Source organism: Anolis sagrei, chromosome 2 (genome assembly GCF_037176765.1).
Source record: "Anolis sagrei isolate rAnoSag1 chromosome 2, rAnoSag1.mat, whole genome shotgun sequence".
Classification (NCBI taxonomy): domain Eukaryota; kingdom Metazoa; phylum Chordata; class Lepidosauria; order Squamata; family Dactyloidae; genus Anolis; species Anolis sagrei.
Window position 1 is genome coordinate 70,586,447 of NC_090022.1, and position 19,595 is coordinate 70,606,041.

Below are 19,595 nucleotides of genomic sequence, written 5' to 3' on the forward strand. Positions count from 1 at the left end.
ATTGGCTTCCCAATGTTGACTCCTTTATCGAACTGCCTCCCCCCCCCCCCCCAACTCAAATTATTCTTCAGAACTCAAAATTGGCAAGTCTTTCTCTTCCTTGTACAAAAAGTGTAGTTTTTCAATTTTTCTCCCCCAATGTCCCTTCTTTTAGTGAACAAGTTAATTTGTCCATCGTGACCAAATCCATCATTTCTGTCATCCATTCCTCTGTTATTGGTGCTGCTGAGTTCTTCCATCATTTCTGTACATAGAAATGTTTTTATCGGTTTGGGATTTCACCACACTAATGTTTTGGTGTTATTCATAAACTAGTCTATTTATTTCACTACTTTTCCTTGATTGTGAATAGTTCATGGATAAGTTATAGGGAACTGGAGTTCAATATTTAGGGAAGTATTTAGGGATTTTAACGCCAATTCGGTGTGTTCTGTATGAAAAAGATTATCTGGATACTTGTGTATTTTTTATGAACAGGAAGAATAGTGCAGCCAGCTTTTTGGTACAAAATGTCAGGCACATCCTGAACTTCTCCCACACGCCCGATCTACCACAATCCAATTAGTTGGTCTAAGGAAGTCACATCTCTCTTCTGCACGGATTCAAACCTCAGTAATATATTTGTCAGTGTATAGATCACAGCACCACGTACCTGGCATAACCAAGGTTTTACAATGTTTTTTAAAAAAATGTTGTAAGCAGCTTTGAGTTTGGGACTTGGAAAAATACGGGGTAGAAATGATAATGATGATGATATAGAGGCAGCAATTTTGCAACTATGTTTGGTATCTGATACTGCTGACTACTTGCTCATCCAGTTACTATGTGTGCAGTGCTCCAGCAATTGTGTATCATGGAAGCTGGAAAAAAAAAGCTGCAACACATTTCCCAGCACCAAGATTTGTTTTAATGTATTGTACAGAATTATAAGAACCTTTGATAAGCCCTCTAATGAAATACTGCAGTAAAGAGCTGCACATTAAATAATGTCACAGCTATTTTAGTCCTAAGTTGCATAACTTGATAGCTTTTGCCCCTCATTAATTTTATCCCCTACTTCAAATTAGGTAGTATATTCTACTATTCCAGTGGGAGGTTACTATACACTCCTCTCAGTACTCAATAACATATACAATAGATTTATTTGGTAGGCATAACATTAAAAATCCTTTTAAATGAGAGGAGGATTTTTTTAAAAAAACAACAACAAATGCCACTTTCATGTATTTTTAACTGTTGCTAGGGAACTAAGAAGGGGTGTTGGGACATTTCTAAATAACACAGTATGACCACACATCACTTCATACACCTGTTGTTATTGTTGTTGTTGTTGTTGTGTGCCTTCAAGTCATTTCTAACTTATGGAGACCCTAAGCCAGACTTATTGGAGGGTTTTGTTTTGGCTTGTTTGACAAGATTTGTTCCAAGGGGTTACCTTTGCCTTCTTGTGAGGCTGAATGTGACTTGCCCAGGGTGGATTTCTGTGGCCTTGGTCTCCTGAGTCAGAATTCAGTGCTCAAAGCACCACACCACATTGTATTAATAGGAAACTATCATCCCATTCTACCATTGTAAACATACTTGTGGGAAACTATCACCCAACTGGTCTACAGGACTTATCAATAAATTAAGGGAGGGTGAGTTGAGACATTCCTATCAGATTTCAGAAAAAGAAGATGCCATAACTTAGCCATAAGACATAAATGGCCAGGTTTGCACTTCAATATCTTGAGTGAAATGATCACAGGTCATAAAGTTGTGACCTGTGATCATTCTATGACAGTAGTTCTCAAAGTGTGCTCCAGATAGCCCTTGGGGCTCCACAAAGCATACTGAGGGGCTCCATGCTTTCCTCCCCCTCCAAGCTTTCCATCCTCCCTCTTGCTCATCCCCTCACTGCCAAAAGCCTCCCCCCCTCCCTTGCCCCCAAAAGCCTTTCTTCCTCACCTCCCAGATCCGTTCCCTCTTGCCTTCCTTGCTTCCAAAACCCTATCCCCCCCCCCCAGTGCTTAGGGGGCGCTTTGATTGTGCTTTTCCTGCATCGCAGAAGGGGTTTGGACTTGATATCTCCTGGGGTTCCTGCATTTATTGATATTGTTGTTACAAAGGCTGGGTGGCCATCCGTTGAGGGTGCTTTGAATGTGCTTTTCCTGGATGGCGGAAGGGAATTGGACTGGATGGTCCCTGGTGTCTTCCACTGAAATACTGTTAAGTTTATGTTGGTCTGCCCATGCCTGATAATATATATACACTATATATAATAAAATATATAAGCATTTCTTGGGGCTCCACAAGAAATGTTTACTTCAAAAAGGGATCTGCAGCTGAAAAAGTTTGAGAGTTCCTGGTTTAAGATATTGAGAGAATCACTAATCTCAAGAGTCTGGGACAGAACAGAATAGACAAAAACAATACAGACCAAACAGTGATCTTATTCATGAGGATAAAGCAGCCTCATGGAGTAAGACTGTATCAGTGACTGCTCGTCAGGTGTCTATAAGTTGTTTCCAGCACTACAAGTCATGTGCCTCTCAATACTAATCTTCGGAGAACTCATGTCCTGGTTCTGGGGTTCCTACAATGCCTGCTGCTGACCAATGAGAAAAGTGGATGCTGAAAGAGGGCTCTTCTTCTGTTCTGGCGAATACATCTTGAAATGGCAAGAGGTTTAAGCTCCGCTCGTTTCCCATGATTAAGAGGCAAATCCTTGATATAAAACACAGTGACACATTTTCAAAGATCTGCTTTTCAAGAGTTACATATAAAGAGTTCTGATGTAACAAAATTTACAGACATCGAAGGCAAAGAACTTGCTTTTTGAAAGCCATATTTAATTTCAAGAAGAATTCCATCCCACCCCATCCCATTCCAAACACCTATATCTAAACCAGTCTGGCACATAGATCACTTTACTTCTTATACATTATACCAAAATATCGATTAAATACATAACAGAATATGAATTTTCATTTCAAGACCAAACTAAAAAGCATTTTTTCCCTAACAGCTTTACTAATATCTTAACAAATAACAAGTACTTTGTTGTCATTATTTTTCACTCCTCAAGGCAGGCTCTCACTCAATTACAATTTGCAGATTTCAGATCCAAATACAGTATCCTTTCTGAACACTCACAAACCACGAACACACACGCACAAACCACCATTTTCACCTTTCAAAGTGATCTCTTAGATATTCAAATTAACTTTAAATTATTTTTCTGTGAATAAACTGTAAAAATGTTTACTATGTGAGCTTTATAGAATGGCCAGCCAATACAGACCAAAGATATGATTTCCAAATAATCAATATGTAATCCATGAGATTTTAAACACCTGTATGTTTAAGACCTTTATGTACTATGAATTTTTTTTTTCATGTCAGGAGTGACTTGAGAAACTGCAAGTCGCTTCTGGTGTGAGAGAATTGGCTGTCTGCAAGGATGTTGCCCAGGGTACTCCCAGATGTTTTACCATCCTGTGGGAGGCTTCTCTCATGTCTGTGCATGGGAAACTGGAACTGACAGACGAGAGCTTACCCCACTCCATGGATTCAAACCGCAGACCTTCCGGCACAAGGGTTTAACCTATTGTGCCACTGGGGATGCATTCAAATGTAATATTGAAGGTATGAAAAGAGCAAGTATAGGAGATAGAAGTTTAGATCCTATAGAATGGAATGTAAGAGTGATAGTAGTCATGAATCTCAATACCATTTAGATTTAAATTTGATACTAGCAGTGTGGGAGACCAGCTGAGATATGTAAGGAGTGCTCTGCTTTTCTTTTCCTCTGAAGGATGATTTTCCTTGCTTTTGTGGCTGAAAATGTGTTGTGACACACGGATAGATGAAAAATTGAAAGCAAAGCAAAGCAAAAAAAAGAAAGAAAGAAAGAAAAGAAAAGAAAAGAAAAGAAAAGAAAGAAAAGAAAAGAAAGGGGGAGCATAACAAAAGCCACAGATCTTAAAATGCTCGGAACACCATTTATAAGGAATCAAAACCGTCACTGCCATAACTTTCAAGTTCATGGACACTAACAAAGAAAACAAGCCCGCGGGCTACATTTTATACTGCCTAAAAAATCTGCTGCACTGTCCATTCATTGTTTAGATTTCTGGATTCCCAGACTGTTCTTATGCAACACTAAAAATTCATGGTGACTAATCACAGGCTCTTGTGAGTTTCAGTGGGCTTCCGATCAAATACCACAGACTGTTTAAAACAGAGTGAGAATCTTAGTAATGACACAGAAGATGATGCTAATGAAAATTAGACAATGACACCAATGGACATGAGACTTATTAAAGTGAGATGTTAAGAAACCTGGATGGCTTCAACTCTAAAATGAAGTTAGAAGAGCAGGCCCCCTTTACTTAATCAGGGAGGTTTTGGGATGTTTAGGCTGGTAGTTGTTGCTTTGTGTTGTTGTCTTTGCACTTTCTGTATATTGCATGTTTTGCACCTCTGAGTGCTTTGTAAGACACCCCAAGTCCCTATTGGAGATAGTGGTGGGGTATAAATGAAGTTTTATTATTATATTATATTATTATTATTATTATTATTATTATTATTATTATTATTACTACTAGTATCATCATCATTATTACTTAGCTCTGCCCATGTATGTCAATTGTGGAGATCTGTATTCTACTCCAGGTATAGGCTACCAAAGCATTTGTAACTAGCGTTGCAGCAAACAGTGTCAGCTGTGGTTAGAATGGAAGAGATGAAACATTTGTCGTTCTCGGGATGCTCTGATGTGTTCTCACTACAGATGGATGGTAATTTTATTCATCACTCCATCACTTGGCCCCTCTATAATCACAGCGATTGCCAAAAGACCAAGAGAGCATAAGACGCCAGGCCAGCCATTGAACAAGCAGAGCATCTTAGAGCAGTTTGTCAGGCAGCTGCCTAATAAGAGCAGGCTCCGTTATGTTCCTGGTAATTCAATTCTTGGGGAAAAGATGGCCATGAGAAAGAATGCCTGAAGCAATACAGGAAACATTCCTAGGCAGGTTAGGCCCACCTACCCTGCAAGAACTGTGCAGATCCCTTTATGGTTTCTCTCAAAGGACTGTTACATACAACACCAGGTCTTTTATGAAAGTGGGCTCAGATTTCATATTTTCTGTTTACAAAATGCTGCCATTTGAAAAACTGACAACCGTTGCTGCACTATGCATTTAGGATCCACATTCTCTTGGAGGAAAGAAGAGGGAGTTTCCAAATAAGGGGATTCTAGGTCTGAGTGCTGCTTCTGGAGCGGTTTATGGGTATTGATTTAAAGAAGTCTGAGGTAGGAACTGTGTGGCTCCCCAGCAGTCCTCTCTGGTATAGTTAGTACCAAGGATTTCTAGGAGTTGTGCTTTCTGGGAGAGAGCCACACAATGCTCAACCTTGTTTTACTCAAAGCAAATCTGTCAAAGAGGATACTAACACACACAGTAAACACATTTGGTAGCATTTTTATGGGTGGGTTCTCTTATTCATTGTCTGTGTCAGCAAGACTATAGACAGGACATTTTATTTATTAATTTGAATGTTTAACTGGAATATTTAAATCACTAATGATTGGAAGGCATAATTATTCCATGTTTTCAGCAGCCAATTTTAAAAATTTGCACTACTTTTATTAAATAGTTACAATTATGGCAGGGTAAATATTTGTAGACTGCTACTATTGCCTGCACATGTCTGGTGAGGGCTACCTTCTCATCTCAAGACAGTCACAATGTGCACTGTAGCTTTCCTCATCATTATACCTTACTATATTATACACAAATGTCTCCAAGGACTCACAGCAACTCTATCTACACTGGTATTTTTCCAGCTCTCAGGGCCTGTCTACACTGGCCCCAAACATCACTCAGCATGAATGGATCTCTGGCAGTCTCTGGCACAGTGGCTTGTACTGAATATGGTAGGGATATATATATATGGTGCTACAGTTCAATTTTGCTCTGCTTTAAGCAAAATGTGTGTGTGGGGGGGGAGGGTTTGGGGGGGGGTAGAATACACTGCCATCATCACCCTTTCCCTGTGCTGATCAGAGCAGGAGAAAGAGATAGACTATATCAGTATCACCATTCGTACTCCTACCCGACTATGGAGGTGCATTCACCCCCTTTCCCATTTCTTACTGATCATGCAGACAGAGGTGCTGGTGATGGCCCCATGGTTGGCCAGGAGCAAAGGCAGAGCACAGACCAGATGGGTAGATGCAGCAAGTCAGTGGTTCTTAACCTGTGGGTCTCCCAATGTTTTGCCCTTCGTCTCCCAGAAATCCTAACAGCTGATAAACTGGCTGGGATTTCTAGGAGTTGTAGGCCAAAACACCTAGGGACCCACAGGTTGAGAAACACTGCAGTAAGTGCTGAATCTGGGGCTGTTCTGAGTGCAGATTTAGACCTGGCTAACCAATCCTGTGTAGAAGCAACCTAAATCAAACATTTTTTCAGCCTAAATCTTAAAAGAGAAGAATCATGAAAAAGGGTGAGAAATACTACAGTAATGTGTGTCCATGTTTAGAGATGCCTAAGTAGAGCTTATATTCTGTCAGCAAGAGAACAACCCCCCTTCCCAAAATGCTTCTTATTTCAGCCTCCAAACCATTCAGGCTGGGAAGCAGGCTGTATTTCCACACAAGCAGAGCAGATCAAAATGCACACGGGGGATTGTTTGTCAAAAAACTTCCTTCTTGTCAAAATATCCCAGCATGTAGAAAGTGAATACACCCAGAAAAATGCTAGGGTAATACTACCAGGCTAGTTATCTCCCTCACATCAAAGCTTTTCAAATGTGGGACAGATATTTCTTTGAAGGATTTATCCAAGTATACACAATTTGCATGTGGGAGCCATCCCTCTTATGAGTCATGAGATGATACTATTTAGATAGGGTACTACACCTTATGCCTGCTTTGTGGTGCCTGTATAATTGTAGTCTACAAAATATGCTTCATTCATTTGGGTAAATGTGTGAATATCCTTACATGACAACAAACATGGGTATGTACAGTGCCTGCATACATGTTTGTATACAATGAGAGGCAAGCAAAAGCACGTACACACATGTCACGTATATAATCTTTGGATAGGTATTTGATACCAAGACCGTTGCCTTCATTGCCACAGAATTTACAAACAAGCAGCTACTGTGAAATTTAGAGATATATTCCCTCCAGCTTTCTGTAAAGACAAACAAACAAAACTCCTAAGAAGTCTATTACAAGTGAGAGAAATTATTTTTGTTATCTGTCAAATTAAATCTTGGGGAAATCATGCTACTATTCTACCTATATGCCTCCCATTGCTTCTACCTTTATTGCCTCTATTCTAATGCTTTCACTGTTTAGAAATTAGGATGTTTGGTATATTAGTATACATATAGACAGACAATGAAAGACTATAGGGGCCAAACTAGGTTGACTGCCACCCATATTTAGCATGGCATCATATAAATTTGGCCTTAAGCCTAAGCAAACAAGTGCATAAATCTATGTATATGGATCTGTGCACATAATGAACAGGGAATTACATATGCACAAAGGAAAATACAGACATGTGCAGCTATTTCTACATACAGGTGCACACACACAAAGACCTATTTCAAACTGACAGTGTATAGTGGTAAGGAAGCCCTACTCACACAAAAAGCCACTGTTGTACAAAAGTGGGGCATTTGAAATTCTCCTTCCACTGGCTCTTTAATTTCAAGAGTACTCCTATTGAAGTGTAGTTGCTCATTTGAATGAGCCCCCCCCCCCAGTGGTGCAATGGGTTAAACCCTTGTGCCAGAAGGACTGCTGACTGAATGGTTGGCTGTTCGAATCCAGGGAGCAGGATGAACTCCCATCTGTCAGTTCCAGATTCCCATGCAGGGACATGAGAGAAGCCTCCCTTTGAGATAGTAAAACATCCGGGCGTCCCCTTGGCAACGTCCTTGCAGATGGCCAATTCCCTCACACCAGAAGCAACTTGCAGTTTCTCAAGTTGCTCCTGACACCAAATATATCTATATACATATATAGATAGATAGATATTGAGGGGGGGGGGGGGAGAGGGAGAGAGAGAGAATGAGAATGTTATGGCAAATCAAATTGAGGGAACATGAATACAGATATCTGAAAATATCAGAAAACATGAAGTTGAAGGAGAAAGTTAACCTTTTTAGTGCACAGCAACAAGGGCTCAAAGAAGAAAGTAAGGAATCAATGGTGTTTGCTTGAGGAAGTGTAGTCTCGTGGACTACACACACTGATGGAGGATGTTCAAACACAGCATCCCATTGATTTCCCTCCAAGCTGAGTCAATGTTCTGAAATAAAGTAGATTTGAAGGTGGCTGAACATTGAAATTCTTTACCCACTGAATGGATCCTAATCCATTAAGAAATAGAGTGAATCATTGATCAAGACCTCTACAGAGAGGATATAAGCAAAAGGAGCAAGAATGTATATATGTGTGTGTGGAGGGTTGGGAAGCCCAAAATGTTTCACTACTTCAAATTCCACTGGACATGTATCAAAATATTCTTTCTGCTGGCTTGATGATGGCCTAATGCCAAAACAGTGATGCTCAGATGATTTAAATGGTTTGATATAATTCTTATCAACTGATTTCTTTTGTAGAAGAGCTTCACTAGGGACACAGAAGTGAGAAATCTGGTTCAGTGGCCTATGTAACATTATAGAATTATCGAGTTGGAAGAGACCAAAGGGGGCATCCCGTCCAACACCTTGCCATGCAGGAATTGCAATCAAACCACCCCTGACAGATGACCAACCAGCCTCTACTTAAAAACCTCTAAAACTCCACCACACACCAAGGCAGCATATTCCACTGTGAAACAGCTCTTACTGTCAGGAAGTTACTGTCAGTTTGTATCCTTTGCTCCATGTACCTGTCTCCAGAGCATCAGAAAACATGCATATCCCCTCCTCAATGTGACATCCTTTCAAATATTTCCATATGGTTATCACGTCCCCTCTCAGCCTTCTTTTCTCCAAGCGAAATATATCCAGGTCCCCTCAGCTGATCCTCATAAGGTTTTGCTTTCAAACGTTTGATTATTTTGGCTGCCTTCCCTGTTACCCAATCTATATCTGTGCATTTTATTTTTATTGTCTTAATGTAGTACTGCATTTCTCCCTGTTGAAATTAATGAACTGTTCTCTAATCTATTAAGGTCATTTTGAATGTTCATTCTGTCATCTGGGGTATTAGCTATCCAATTTGGTGTCATTTGCAAATTTGATAAGCATTGGTCCAAGTCATTAAGAAAGATGTTGAATAGAACTAGGCCCAGGACAGAACTCTGTCACGACCACTAGTCACTTCTTTCCAGAAACCATTAGTGACCACCTTTTGGGTTCTGTCGCTCAAACAATTACAAATGCACCTAAGCATAGCATTGTTTAGCCCATATTTTATTAGCTTCTTTGTAAAAATGTCATGAGTAACCTTGTTGAAGGCATCAATGAAATCAAGATATGCTAAATCCATAGCATTCCCTTCATCTACAATTTTGTAGCTCTGTCAAAACTGAGAGATAAGTCTGGCATGACTTGTTTTTTGAGAAACCCACACTGACTTTTTGTGAGTATAGCATTCCTTTGTAAGTGCTTACAGACTGCCACTTTAATGTTCTGCTCCAGAACCTTTCCTGGCATTGATGCCAGCTGACTGTTTGGGTTCTCTTTTTTTGGTCATTTTGAAGATGGGGACAACATTTGCCTTCTTCTGGTCTGCTGGAACTTTTCTTGTTCCCCAGGAATTCTCAAAAGATTATTGCCAGTGGTTCTGAAATGACTTCTGCCACTGCTTTTAATATCTTTGGATGGAGTTCATCTGGCCCTGGAGACCTGAATTCACTTACTTAAGCCAGATATTCATGTACTGCCTCTTTACCTATTCTGCACTGCATTTCCCCTACTGTGTCCATCCTCCCCAAGTTGAATACTGTTAAACTTTTGGGAGAAGACTGAGGCAACGAAGGTGTTAACATTTTGCCACCACTTGTATGTCCTACAATTTCCTTGTTCTTCCTTTTGTTACAGACATGACACCTCCTCTCTTCCCTGGCTTTTAGTATTTTTTTACCTCTCTAGCAAGTCGGAGCTCATTCACCTTCCAGAACTTGGATGTAGCCTTTTCACTGAGCTCTTCCACTGCCTGCTCACTTTAGCCCTGCAGGGAGTGCAACTAACTGGACAGATACACACTGCTTTGGCCATTTAGTAATCTATGAAGAGTGTGAGACCTTAGGAAGCACTGAGCTGCCTCTTTAGTAGCTGGCAGCAAAAAGCAGTTACCTTTCTCCCAGGTCACGTATACTGGATCTGTGGCAAGGATGCTGGAGATCTAGGAAAGAGATGGGTCCTCTTTTTTGTACAGCTGCAGCCAAATTGAGGGGAGAATGCCTCTAGACCATGGCCATATAGCCCAAAAAACCTACAACATCCCTGCAGCCAAATTGTTCTTGGGCACTTGGCACTTTCCCTCAGCTAGGGGAGCCTGCACTTTGCAGCAGGCATGCAGGGGAAGGATAGGGAACATTGTGCAAGGAGCTTCAGAATACATCCATGTGCAATGATTAGAGAGACATGTACATAGTGCATATATGTCATATACATCATTTCTGTCTATATGAAATCCATTTCCGTTACCACTATACTCATATATCATACCTATCTGGTCTATTCTGGATATGTTAAGCTCACATGTATTTAACCACCATACCATCTCTGGGTCCCGGGACTGGACAGGCTTAGTAGCATCATTGCTACTGTATCTATTATGCTACAATATTGCTGAGTCGCCACCGCTTTTTGACAAGATTACAGGAACATGACATTATCAATGTCAACAGTATTGATTTCTTTCAAATGGACTCTTTTACATCAAAAGATAACCTGGAAACATCTCAAGCTCAGTTTCCAGAGATAGACTAACAAATGTGAAAATGTACAATTACTAAAACTACAATGAACTTGGTTTATTCCATGAACATTCAATCCAAAAGAGGGAAAGTGAAGGTGATTGCAGGATGAAGTAAGGAATAATAGGAAAGGCAACAGAGGCAAGTGGTTGGTGTTGCAGTCGTTCTGCTTGCAAACCGTCAGATTTCAAAGGGAAACTTAATTGTATAACTGATTAGGAAAGCGCAGATGTCAGTTTAAGGATTAATGGTTTGCACTACATTTTTCCACTGCCAAATATAATTACTTCTCTTTGATATTAATGAATGTAATGCCAGTCAATGTGTGCAAGTTATAAAAAAGGGAGCAAGTATGAGACGTATGGGATAAGAGAGAGAAGAGGAAAGAATTTGTACACAAATGTATTGTACCAGTCTATCTATAGTGCTCCTTGCATGGTCACACATTTACTCTCACTCTCTCTTTCACTCACTATGTTCAATACAATATACTGTTCAATAGAAGAGATCCCCACCACCATTCCATGCCATTCCACTCTCAGTTTCCTGTTACTGCATGTGTGTGTGTATGTGTGTGTGTATATATACACACACACACACATACACACACCCTTAAACCCGGATAGAGGATAGTGGCAACCAGACATAGTTGCCTCAGATGTCATCTCTCTTCCTTTATCATACCTCAAAATATCTGGCTGTAGACAAAAAGTAGGATCGGTCCCAATATGAATCAGTGAACAAAATCTTTTGACTGGACAGAAAATAAGAGAGATGATCACTTTCTCTTTCCAATCCCTAAGATACATGAGTCAAAAGATGGCTTTATTCTTCGTCCTTTTCTTTTTCTAGGGCAATAGACTCCTTGGTCCACTTGCCCTTAGTGACGTCCTGGTCCTCAGCAGAGCCAAGGTCAGAAGACAAACCTTCTGCTCCTTCACCATTGCCTTCCAAGTCCAGTTCCTCAAAGGAGGAGCCACTGGCTCCAGATTCACTGTAACTATGCTCACTCCGATTGTCTATTTCTTCACGGCCATGGCCAGACATGTACGGGGACAACACCGAGGTGGCCACTGAAGTCTCTCTACTGTCGGTTGTGGCTTCCATGCTGATAGAGCTGGTCTCACTCAAAGTGTCGGCTCCTTGTGAAGAAACAAAAATAGACAATTAGCACTGGGCAAAGATAGAGGTATCCACAACACATTGCGACCATTACATTTAATTGAACATACTTAAAGGTCTCCCATTGATACAAAATTTATTAAAACAGAAATCCAAGAAGTCTCGTAATTTTCTAATACAATAAAAATACCAGATTTTTCAGTCCTTATTAGAAAATGGGAGAAATGACAAAATCCCACTCCACAAAAAAAGAAGAAAGAAAAAGAAAAAAGATTCAAGCATTAGGTAAAACAATAACTGACTCTACAATGGATTCATATGACAAATCTTACTGATTTCAGACTATTGGGGTTTGAGGGTCCTTATACGTACAATACACACACATGCACACTCACATATATAGGTACAATAAAATAGGTCTTCACAGTCATTTATGGATCCAAGGCAGGACTCTACCCTTGGAAGACAATCATACTTGGCCATGAGTGATCACCTATAGTAATATATGAGTAACTATATAACAAACCTATATTTGACCTAAAACCATCATCCTGCCATACTAATTCCATTTAAGATGACAAAGCAAAAACATGTTCTTCTTCTAGGGCTAGATGCTGGGCTGCCAAGAAACTCAATATTCCCCCAAATCTGGCCACCACAAACATGGCAAAAAAAGAAACTGTTATACAAAGCAAGATGAATTAAAAACAAAATATAACTTAAGTAATATCAAAACAAATATTGCTCAGACTCAATGATTAAGAAACTTTAATTCTCCCTGTGATTTGGACTTTACATGCCCCAGCTATCTTAGCCAATGATCAGGGATTTTGGGAACTAAAGTCTGAAACACCTAGAAGACCAAAGTTTGAGAAACATTGCTCAAAATCAATGTTGTTCCAATTCTGCCCTGATAATAAATTGATATTAAACTTTCTATCCCATGTTTATAGAACGTACATTTCCCTGGACCACCTTTGTCCCCCATTTGGCAGAGATGTTCATATGAAAGGGTGGTCTCTAATGCATTCAGTGAACACCCTTCTCTATATTAAATTAGACTTATGCCTAAGCCTTTCAGGACCAAATAACCCTGCTCAATCAAATTTTCTGAATACAGAAACACAGATCCTGGCTTATACAAAGGTATATCTTTAGCTCAATTTTGACAGTACTGACTTGTACTGTCTCTTCAAGAATATTTCAGGCAGGATTCTTCATAAGCTTTTTAGAGATGCAAAGAGAGCAAAGACTGAACCTGGGAACGTTTCTGTGCAAAGCATGTATTCTTTCAGCCACACGACAGTTATATTTATTTGTACAGGCAATGAACTTACAAAATATTACAACCTCCCTTTGTCAAGAAATACTGGAGATTGTGCTTTAGCCCGAAATGCTCTTCCATTTCCCTTTCTTAGCTACCCAAACGGCTACAGCTTTAGAGGGAATGTTGATGTGAGCAAAGTGCATTCTGATTGCCCTCTACTGGACATTTTTCCCTAAGCTATGCTTTGTTCCTCTTTCACAATTCTATCTCTTTTTAAAGTGTCCCTCAAATGGAATCAAAAGTTGGAACAGAAGTATTATTTTTTTAAAAAAAATGATACTAACAATTTGTACTTTCCAATTATTTCCTTCCTCCATTCCATACTACAACATTTGGCAGGTAACTAAACAGGAATCAGGAAGAGAGGGGGAGAAAGGAAACAAGCTTCTCTCTTAGTTACACAACTAAAAATTGGGGGACATATAACCCACATTTGCTTACTATTAAATTTTTAAACCAGAAATTTAAAAAAATGATGCAGTTCTGATTTTACACTAGCAGTCTGTAGCCCAGCAAGAAACAAATTAGGGTAGACATATTAATGAACAAAGGGTGTCAATGAAATTTCTCCCTTTACACACTTCATTGACCTATGGGTTATAGTTGGAAGGATTTCCAGGGCAGCCGAGAATGCATCTATGCTTATACAATGCAAGCAATTTCTACTTGTATTGCATAAATTTTCTGCCACAATCTCACTCAGCAGGGACATGAACATATTCCCATGTATCCCCATGCATACATATTTTAGTGCTTGCTTGCTGAAATTTCAGAATTGTTCTAATCTTCTACAAAAGGTAGATGTCTCTGGTTTTTTTTTTTGGTTCCTGTTGTTAAAAGGATCTTGACAGATTTCACATGGAAGCTTGGCAGCACTGAAGTTTTTTTCCAGAATAAATCAGAAAGAAAGGGGAGAGACAAGAGTATTTCACTAGAATGAAACTATCCCTCTGACAACAATGATTTGAGCAAGTGCTCAGAGGAAATATTTTTCAAGATCTCGCTAAGATGAGAGGATTTACAAGAGGGTTGTTCAAACACATTTTCACCGAGGGCCAAAGTAGCCTTATGGTTGCCTTCAAAGGGTAGTTGGTAATTGTAAGACCGTATAAAGGTAACTATGCTTCTTTGGCATTGAAAGCTTAGCAGGCCATATAAAATTACAAGAATGTCATTATATACATTACACAATATAAATACATTTTGAATCAGAGTTTTCTAAACTGTGTGTTGTGACACACTAGCGTGGTTCCTGCACCCCACAAGTGTGTCACATTAAAAATGCTGCCCTTCCCCACCCCCACAAACAAAAGCTGCCTGGCAGCCACGTGGAGGAAGCATTTTGGCCACCCCAGTGGAAAAAAGGAGGAGGAAGAGGTGGCGGTAGCAGCAGGAGGTGAAACAGGGGCAGCCACTACTCAGGCAGCCCTGAGCACAAGCTCAAGGCCCCATCATCCTCCTCCTCCTTGTTGTCCTCAGCCCTTCACCTCATCCCTGATGGCAACATCTCCAACAGCAGCTCCAGCCACAGCAGGGGAGGGAGGGGAAAGAAGATGGAAAAAGTGGAGGAGAATGGGGGTGAGTAGGAGTTCAGCAGAGGGGCACAGGATTAGAAGAGACTCTCAAGGGCATTCAGCCCAACCCTCTTCAGCCAGGCATGAAGACACATTCAAAGCCCTTCCTACAGCCATAGAGACTATTCAAAAACCTCCAGAGAAGGAGACTTCACTGAAAGAGACCCTCAAAAGGCATCTGGTCCTCCCTGCTTCAGCCGGCAGGAAAGACACAACCAAAGCACCCTTGGATACCCAGGGGTCCCGATCCCCAGGTTGAGAAATGCTGCCTTAAGGCCATCAAGTCCAACTCCCTTCACCGGGGCAAGAAAACATAATCAAAGCCCTCCTGACAAAGAGCCATCCAGCCATAGATAAAGATAGATATATATGACTCACTCACACACACACACACACACACACACACATGTATATGACATGTATAGTATCATAGATTTGAAATGGACCCCTAAAGAAGGACAATTATATGTTGCATGTTCCAGAGTAGGCAAACTAGACAATCTCTACATCAACACTGACAAAGAAACAACAAGAAACACTGTTTACCCACAAGAACAAAAAAATTACATATATTAGAAACCAACACTTTCTCATTACTTTATTTTCCATATCACCTGACTGGGCCACAGCAACGCATGGCAGGGGACTGCTAGTCACTATTAAAAATCATGCCATCCCCAATCATAATTCCATAGCTATTATTTGCACTGTAGTTAATCTCCAAAGGCTTGACTCCAGAGCGAGGTTTTCACTTTCCAACTGAAGGCCAGAAGGGAGGGAGCCACTTTAATATCACTGGAGAGGGAGTTCCACAGCCAAGAGGCCACCACTGAAAAGGCCCTGTCTCTCGGGCCCACCAGCCGTGCCTGTTAAGGGAGCGGGACGGAAAGCAGGGCCTCCCCAGACAATCTTCATCTCCAAGGTGGTTCATAGGAGGAGATACATTTGGACAGATAAGCTAGGCAAACAATATAGCTATAGATTATATCTATATTGTTTGCAAGTAAAACTGAATTACCCTGTTGCAAAAGGATGCATGTCTAAAAAAGATGTCACCAACATAAAAAGTTTGGAAACCTCAGATGATATATAAAAGCAGTGGCTTGGGAGGAGGGGAGCACGGTGGTGAGGAATAGAAATTATGTATAAGCATAAAATAACAGATGCTAAAAGTTAATGAATGGTAGATTGTATTATGTATTATTGAATATTTTGTGTCTGCTATAAAACAAATGATGTATAACAAATGTATTGAATTATGATATAATAAATAAAGATATTTGAAAAAAGTAAAGCTCGTTTTTAAAGTCTTAAAAAATATTTGATTACAAACTCCCCATCATCAAGTAATAGATTTTCTTCCAATCTTTAACATAAAGTTGCAGAAGATGATTGAGATATTTGCAAATATTAGTATTTCTGGGCTACACTTCATTGCTTCTCCAATCATTTTCTTTTGGTTTGCAAATAAAAGCCTCTTTACTCTCAGAGAGCAAATAACTCGCCTGGAGACTTAAGTGTTTGCAAAGGAGGTCCAATGTATTGTTCTGATGCATTTTGGACATTAGGTCCAGTTCCCTGCACTTCCACAAAGACAGTATACTAAAGTCGGCCAGCCAGCCCCCCTCCAGCAGTTCTGTCCCCAATCACGAGTGACGCATGAAGAAGAGCAAAGTTTGTATTTTGGGAACATGGTGTGCCAGAAGCTTTCTTTCTTTTTTTTCTACATCAAGAGGCCCAAATCAAAGTCCAAAGGGGACATTAAAGGTTTGCCGAGAAGTTGCCCTCTCCTTTCACTACAGCTCTTTAAGTGCAAGCATCCTTGGTGACAGAGCGGCTAGCTGAATTCTGCAAAGCACCTGAGAATGAGCAAGCACTGCAAGAGCCCTGCCATAAATCATCTCCAGCTTTGCTCCTTTCCTACCGGAATTTGTGGGGTCAGACAAGGGCAAAGCACAGAAGGGAAGTCCCAGCACATCTTTTTTTAAAACAGAAAAGCTGGCACACATGCTATTCAATGTCTACTATGCTAAAAGACTCCTTTTAGCACAGCAGCCACTTGATAGAGGGGAGCGACCACAATTCAGTGTCAGCATACATCCTTCTGCGTAACATCCCAAGTTCAACCCACAGTGTCTTAGTCCCTGGGCTGAGTTGATTGGGCTGCTTCCTTTAGTACTTTCCAGGCTTTAAAATAGCTTATGTGCAAGGAAAGTGTATCGAAATAAACTTACTACTGTTCTCACCCTTCCCCATGATTGTTGTTCTTCCCATGTAGAGAGTTACTAGAAGGGGAACATTGCCTATATCCACTTAAAACCTCTATATGAATTGGAACACTGTTTTCTTGTAAACATGGAGGGCAAAAAAGCAGAGATGGTAAGCTGGTAGAGCCAGCACATTCATGCCCACTCTGCCCAGTCTTTTTATGTAGCTTCTACATGTTTCTGTATGGCTGAACAGGAGGGCCTGTGTCTCACATAAGACAACCTGCGGAGAGTAAAGTACAAATGCTTGTTTTTTATATACTCAATGTTAGCTGTAAAACCAAATGAACACATTTTTATCCAACTGAATTTTGTTACATATTCAATTATTCATTTCTACAGTGTTGGGTCTATTTTCCCAGCATTTAGAAAAGATGGAATGAGAAATGTTCTGCCAAATATGTTCACTCCCCATATTCCCAATGTGATTTTAGTAGTTTTCTGCCTGCCTGCAAGCCCAAGACTTCATTTTATGCATGGTCACTAGAATTTTGTCTCAGAGCTAGATGTCTTTATTATATGATGGCAGCCTGGAGCAAAAGATATGCAAAACAGCATAACAATTTGCATGCTTTCACTATTTTTTTCTGAGGCAACAAAGCTACAGTTAATTTGTTCTAATTTTTTATGAGATAAGTAGGTTGTAATCACACGTTGGGTCACTTCCCATCCAACCGAAAGGTGGTACTCCAAAGTCATTCTTGAAATAGTCTCAGTTTAGTCAGCTTTTTTTTTTTCTTTTTTCTTTTGTCGTGTCAGGAGCAATCGCTCCTGTTGTGAGAGAATTGGCCCTCTGCAAGGACGTTGCCCAGGGGATGCCCGGATGATTTTTGATGTTTTATCATCCTTGTAGGAGGCTTCTCTCATGTCCCCGCATGAGGAGCTGGAGCTGATAGAGAGGGCTCATCCGCCTCTCCTCGGATTCGAACCTGCGACCTGTCGGTCTTCAGTCCTGTCGGCACAGTGCTTTAACCCACTGTGCCACCGGGGGCTCCAGTTTAGTCAGCTGATTTCCCTGGTGAGTCAAGGCCATTTTGAAAATGAAGGATTTCCTGTTGGAGCAAGTGGCAAAAAGTGGTCCTTGCCCCTTCTGTTGTTGTTATATGTGAAAGGATGTCATAAGGAAGAGGGAGCAAACTTGTTTTCTTCTGTCCTGGAAGCTAGGACTCTGAGTAATAGGTACAAATTACAGGAAAGGAAATTCCACTGGAGCATTAGGAAGAACTGCCAAATCAGCTTGCACAACTTGAAATGGCCTCTAAAGAAAGTCAAAAGAACTTCCTGAATGTAAGAGCTGTTCAGCAGTGGAACTCTCTGACTCAGAGTGTGGTGGTGTCAATAGAAGCTTTTAAACAAAGGCTGGATGGCCATCTGTCAGGGTTACTTTGATTGTGCTTTTCCTGCATGGCAGAGGGTTAGACTAAATGGCCCATGTGGTCTCTTCCAACTCTATTATTCTATGATTGTAAGTACATCTCTGAAGCTATGCTCTTAGCTAATTGTGATCGAAATGCTCCATACAGATTTTAGATGGAATTCCCCATAGCCCGCCTTTGAGATTCTAGCAAAACCCTCTGGTTTAGAATAATTACTGGATTTGGGCTCTGTCATTCTAAGTTAGCTCAGCTACCATCACTGGCCACACAATCAGCCCAAATAGCTTTGTGAACTGTAGCTTTCCCCTGTAAAATAACTGTGGATATTTTATGTTCAGATTTTATGTCATTATATTTTTGTTTGATGATGTTTATTTAATTTATTGACGTTAGGTTCTAATGTTGTTTTCATATGTAGGCTTATTTGGTACTTGTTGGTACTTGTTTGTTTTACTGAGGCACTGAATTTATCTTGGAATTCACCCTGACTCCCACCGGGGAGAGAGCGCAGAATTATAAATAAAGTTTTTATTATTATTATATTAAAATAGCATGCAAATTGATATACAAAAGATCAGAGAAACTGAAAACTCCAGTGGCTACAATGGGTGACCAGTACAGATAGTGCTGACTATATAGAGAGACTGGGGAATTGTTTCAGAATCTTTTTTTAAACAATGTTGAATTGGTTCTTAGGCATCTGGATTCACAAGTAATTTGATTGACAAGGTAAATACTTTGGAATGAAGACTTTGTGTCTTTGAATTCACATCACATTTGATAGTGTGGATGATGTGTTACGAAACAGAATGCAATATGAAAACTATCAGTATTTGAGGGCACTATTTATATTAAGAAAATTAGGTTTCTGTCTGTCTATCTGTCATCACATGGGAAAATGGCTGGATGGTAAGTTTGGGATGATCTGACTTAAAACATAGACCACATGGTATATTTTATGTCTACTTGGTGAGGGGCATCTCAGGTTT

The 19,595-nt window shown here is 40.2% G+C and overlaps 1 protein-coding gene across 2 annotated transcripts in view; it reads right to left on the reverse strand.

Moving 5' to 3' along the window:
- Positions 1–2,810: 2,810 nt before the first annotated feature.
- Positions 2,811–19,595, reverse strand: part of TEX264 (testis expressed 264, ER-phagy receptor) — a 189,196-nt gene continuing 172,411 nt past the window's right edge. For both annotated transcript variants that reach the window (XM_060765817.2, XM_060765815.2), the window contains one exon: positions 2,811–12,082. In XM_060765817.2, the coding sequence (XP_060621800.2) occupies positions 11,766–12,082 (317 nt within the window). In that variant the 3' untranslated portion in view covers positions 2,811–11,765. The remainder of the gene's footprint in view (positions 12,083–19,595) is intronic.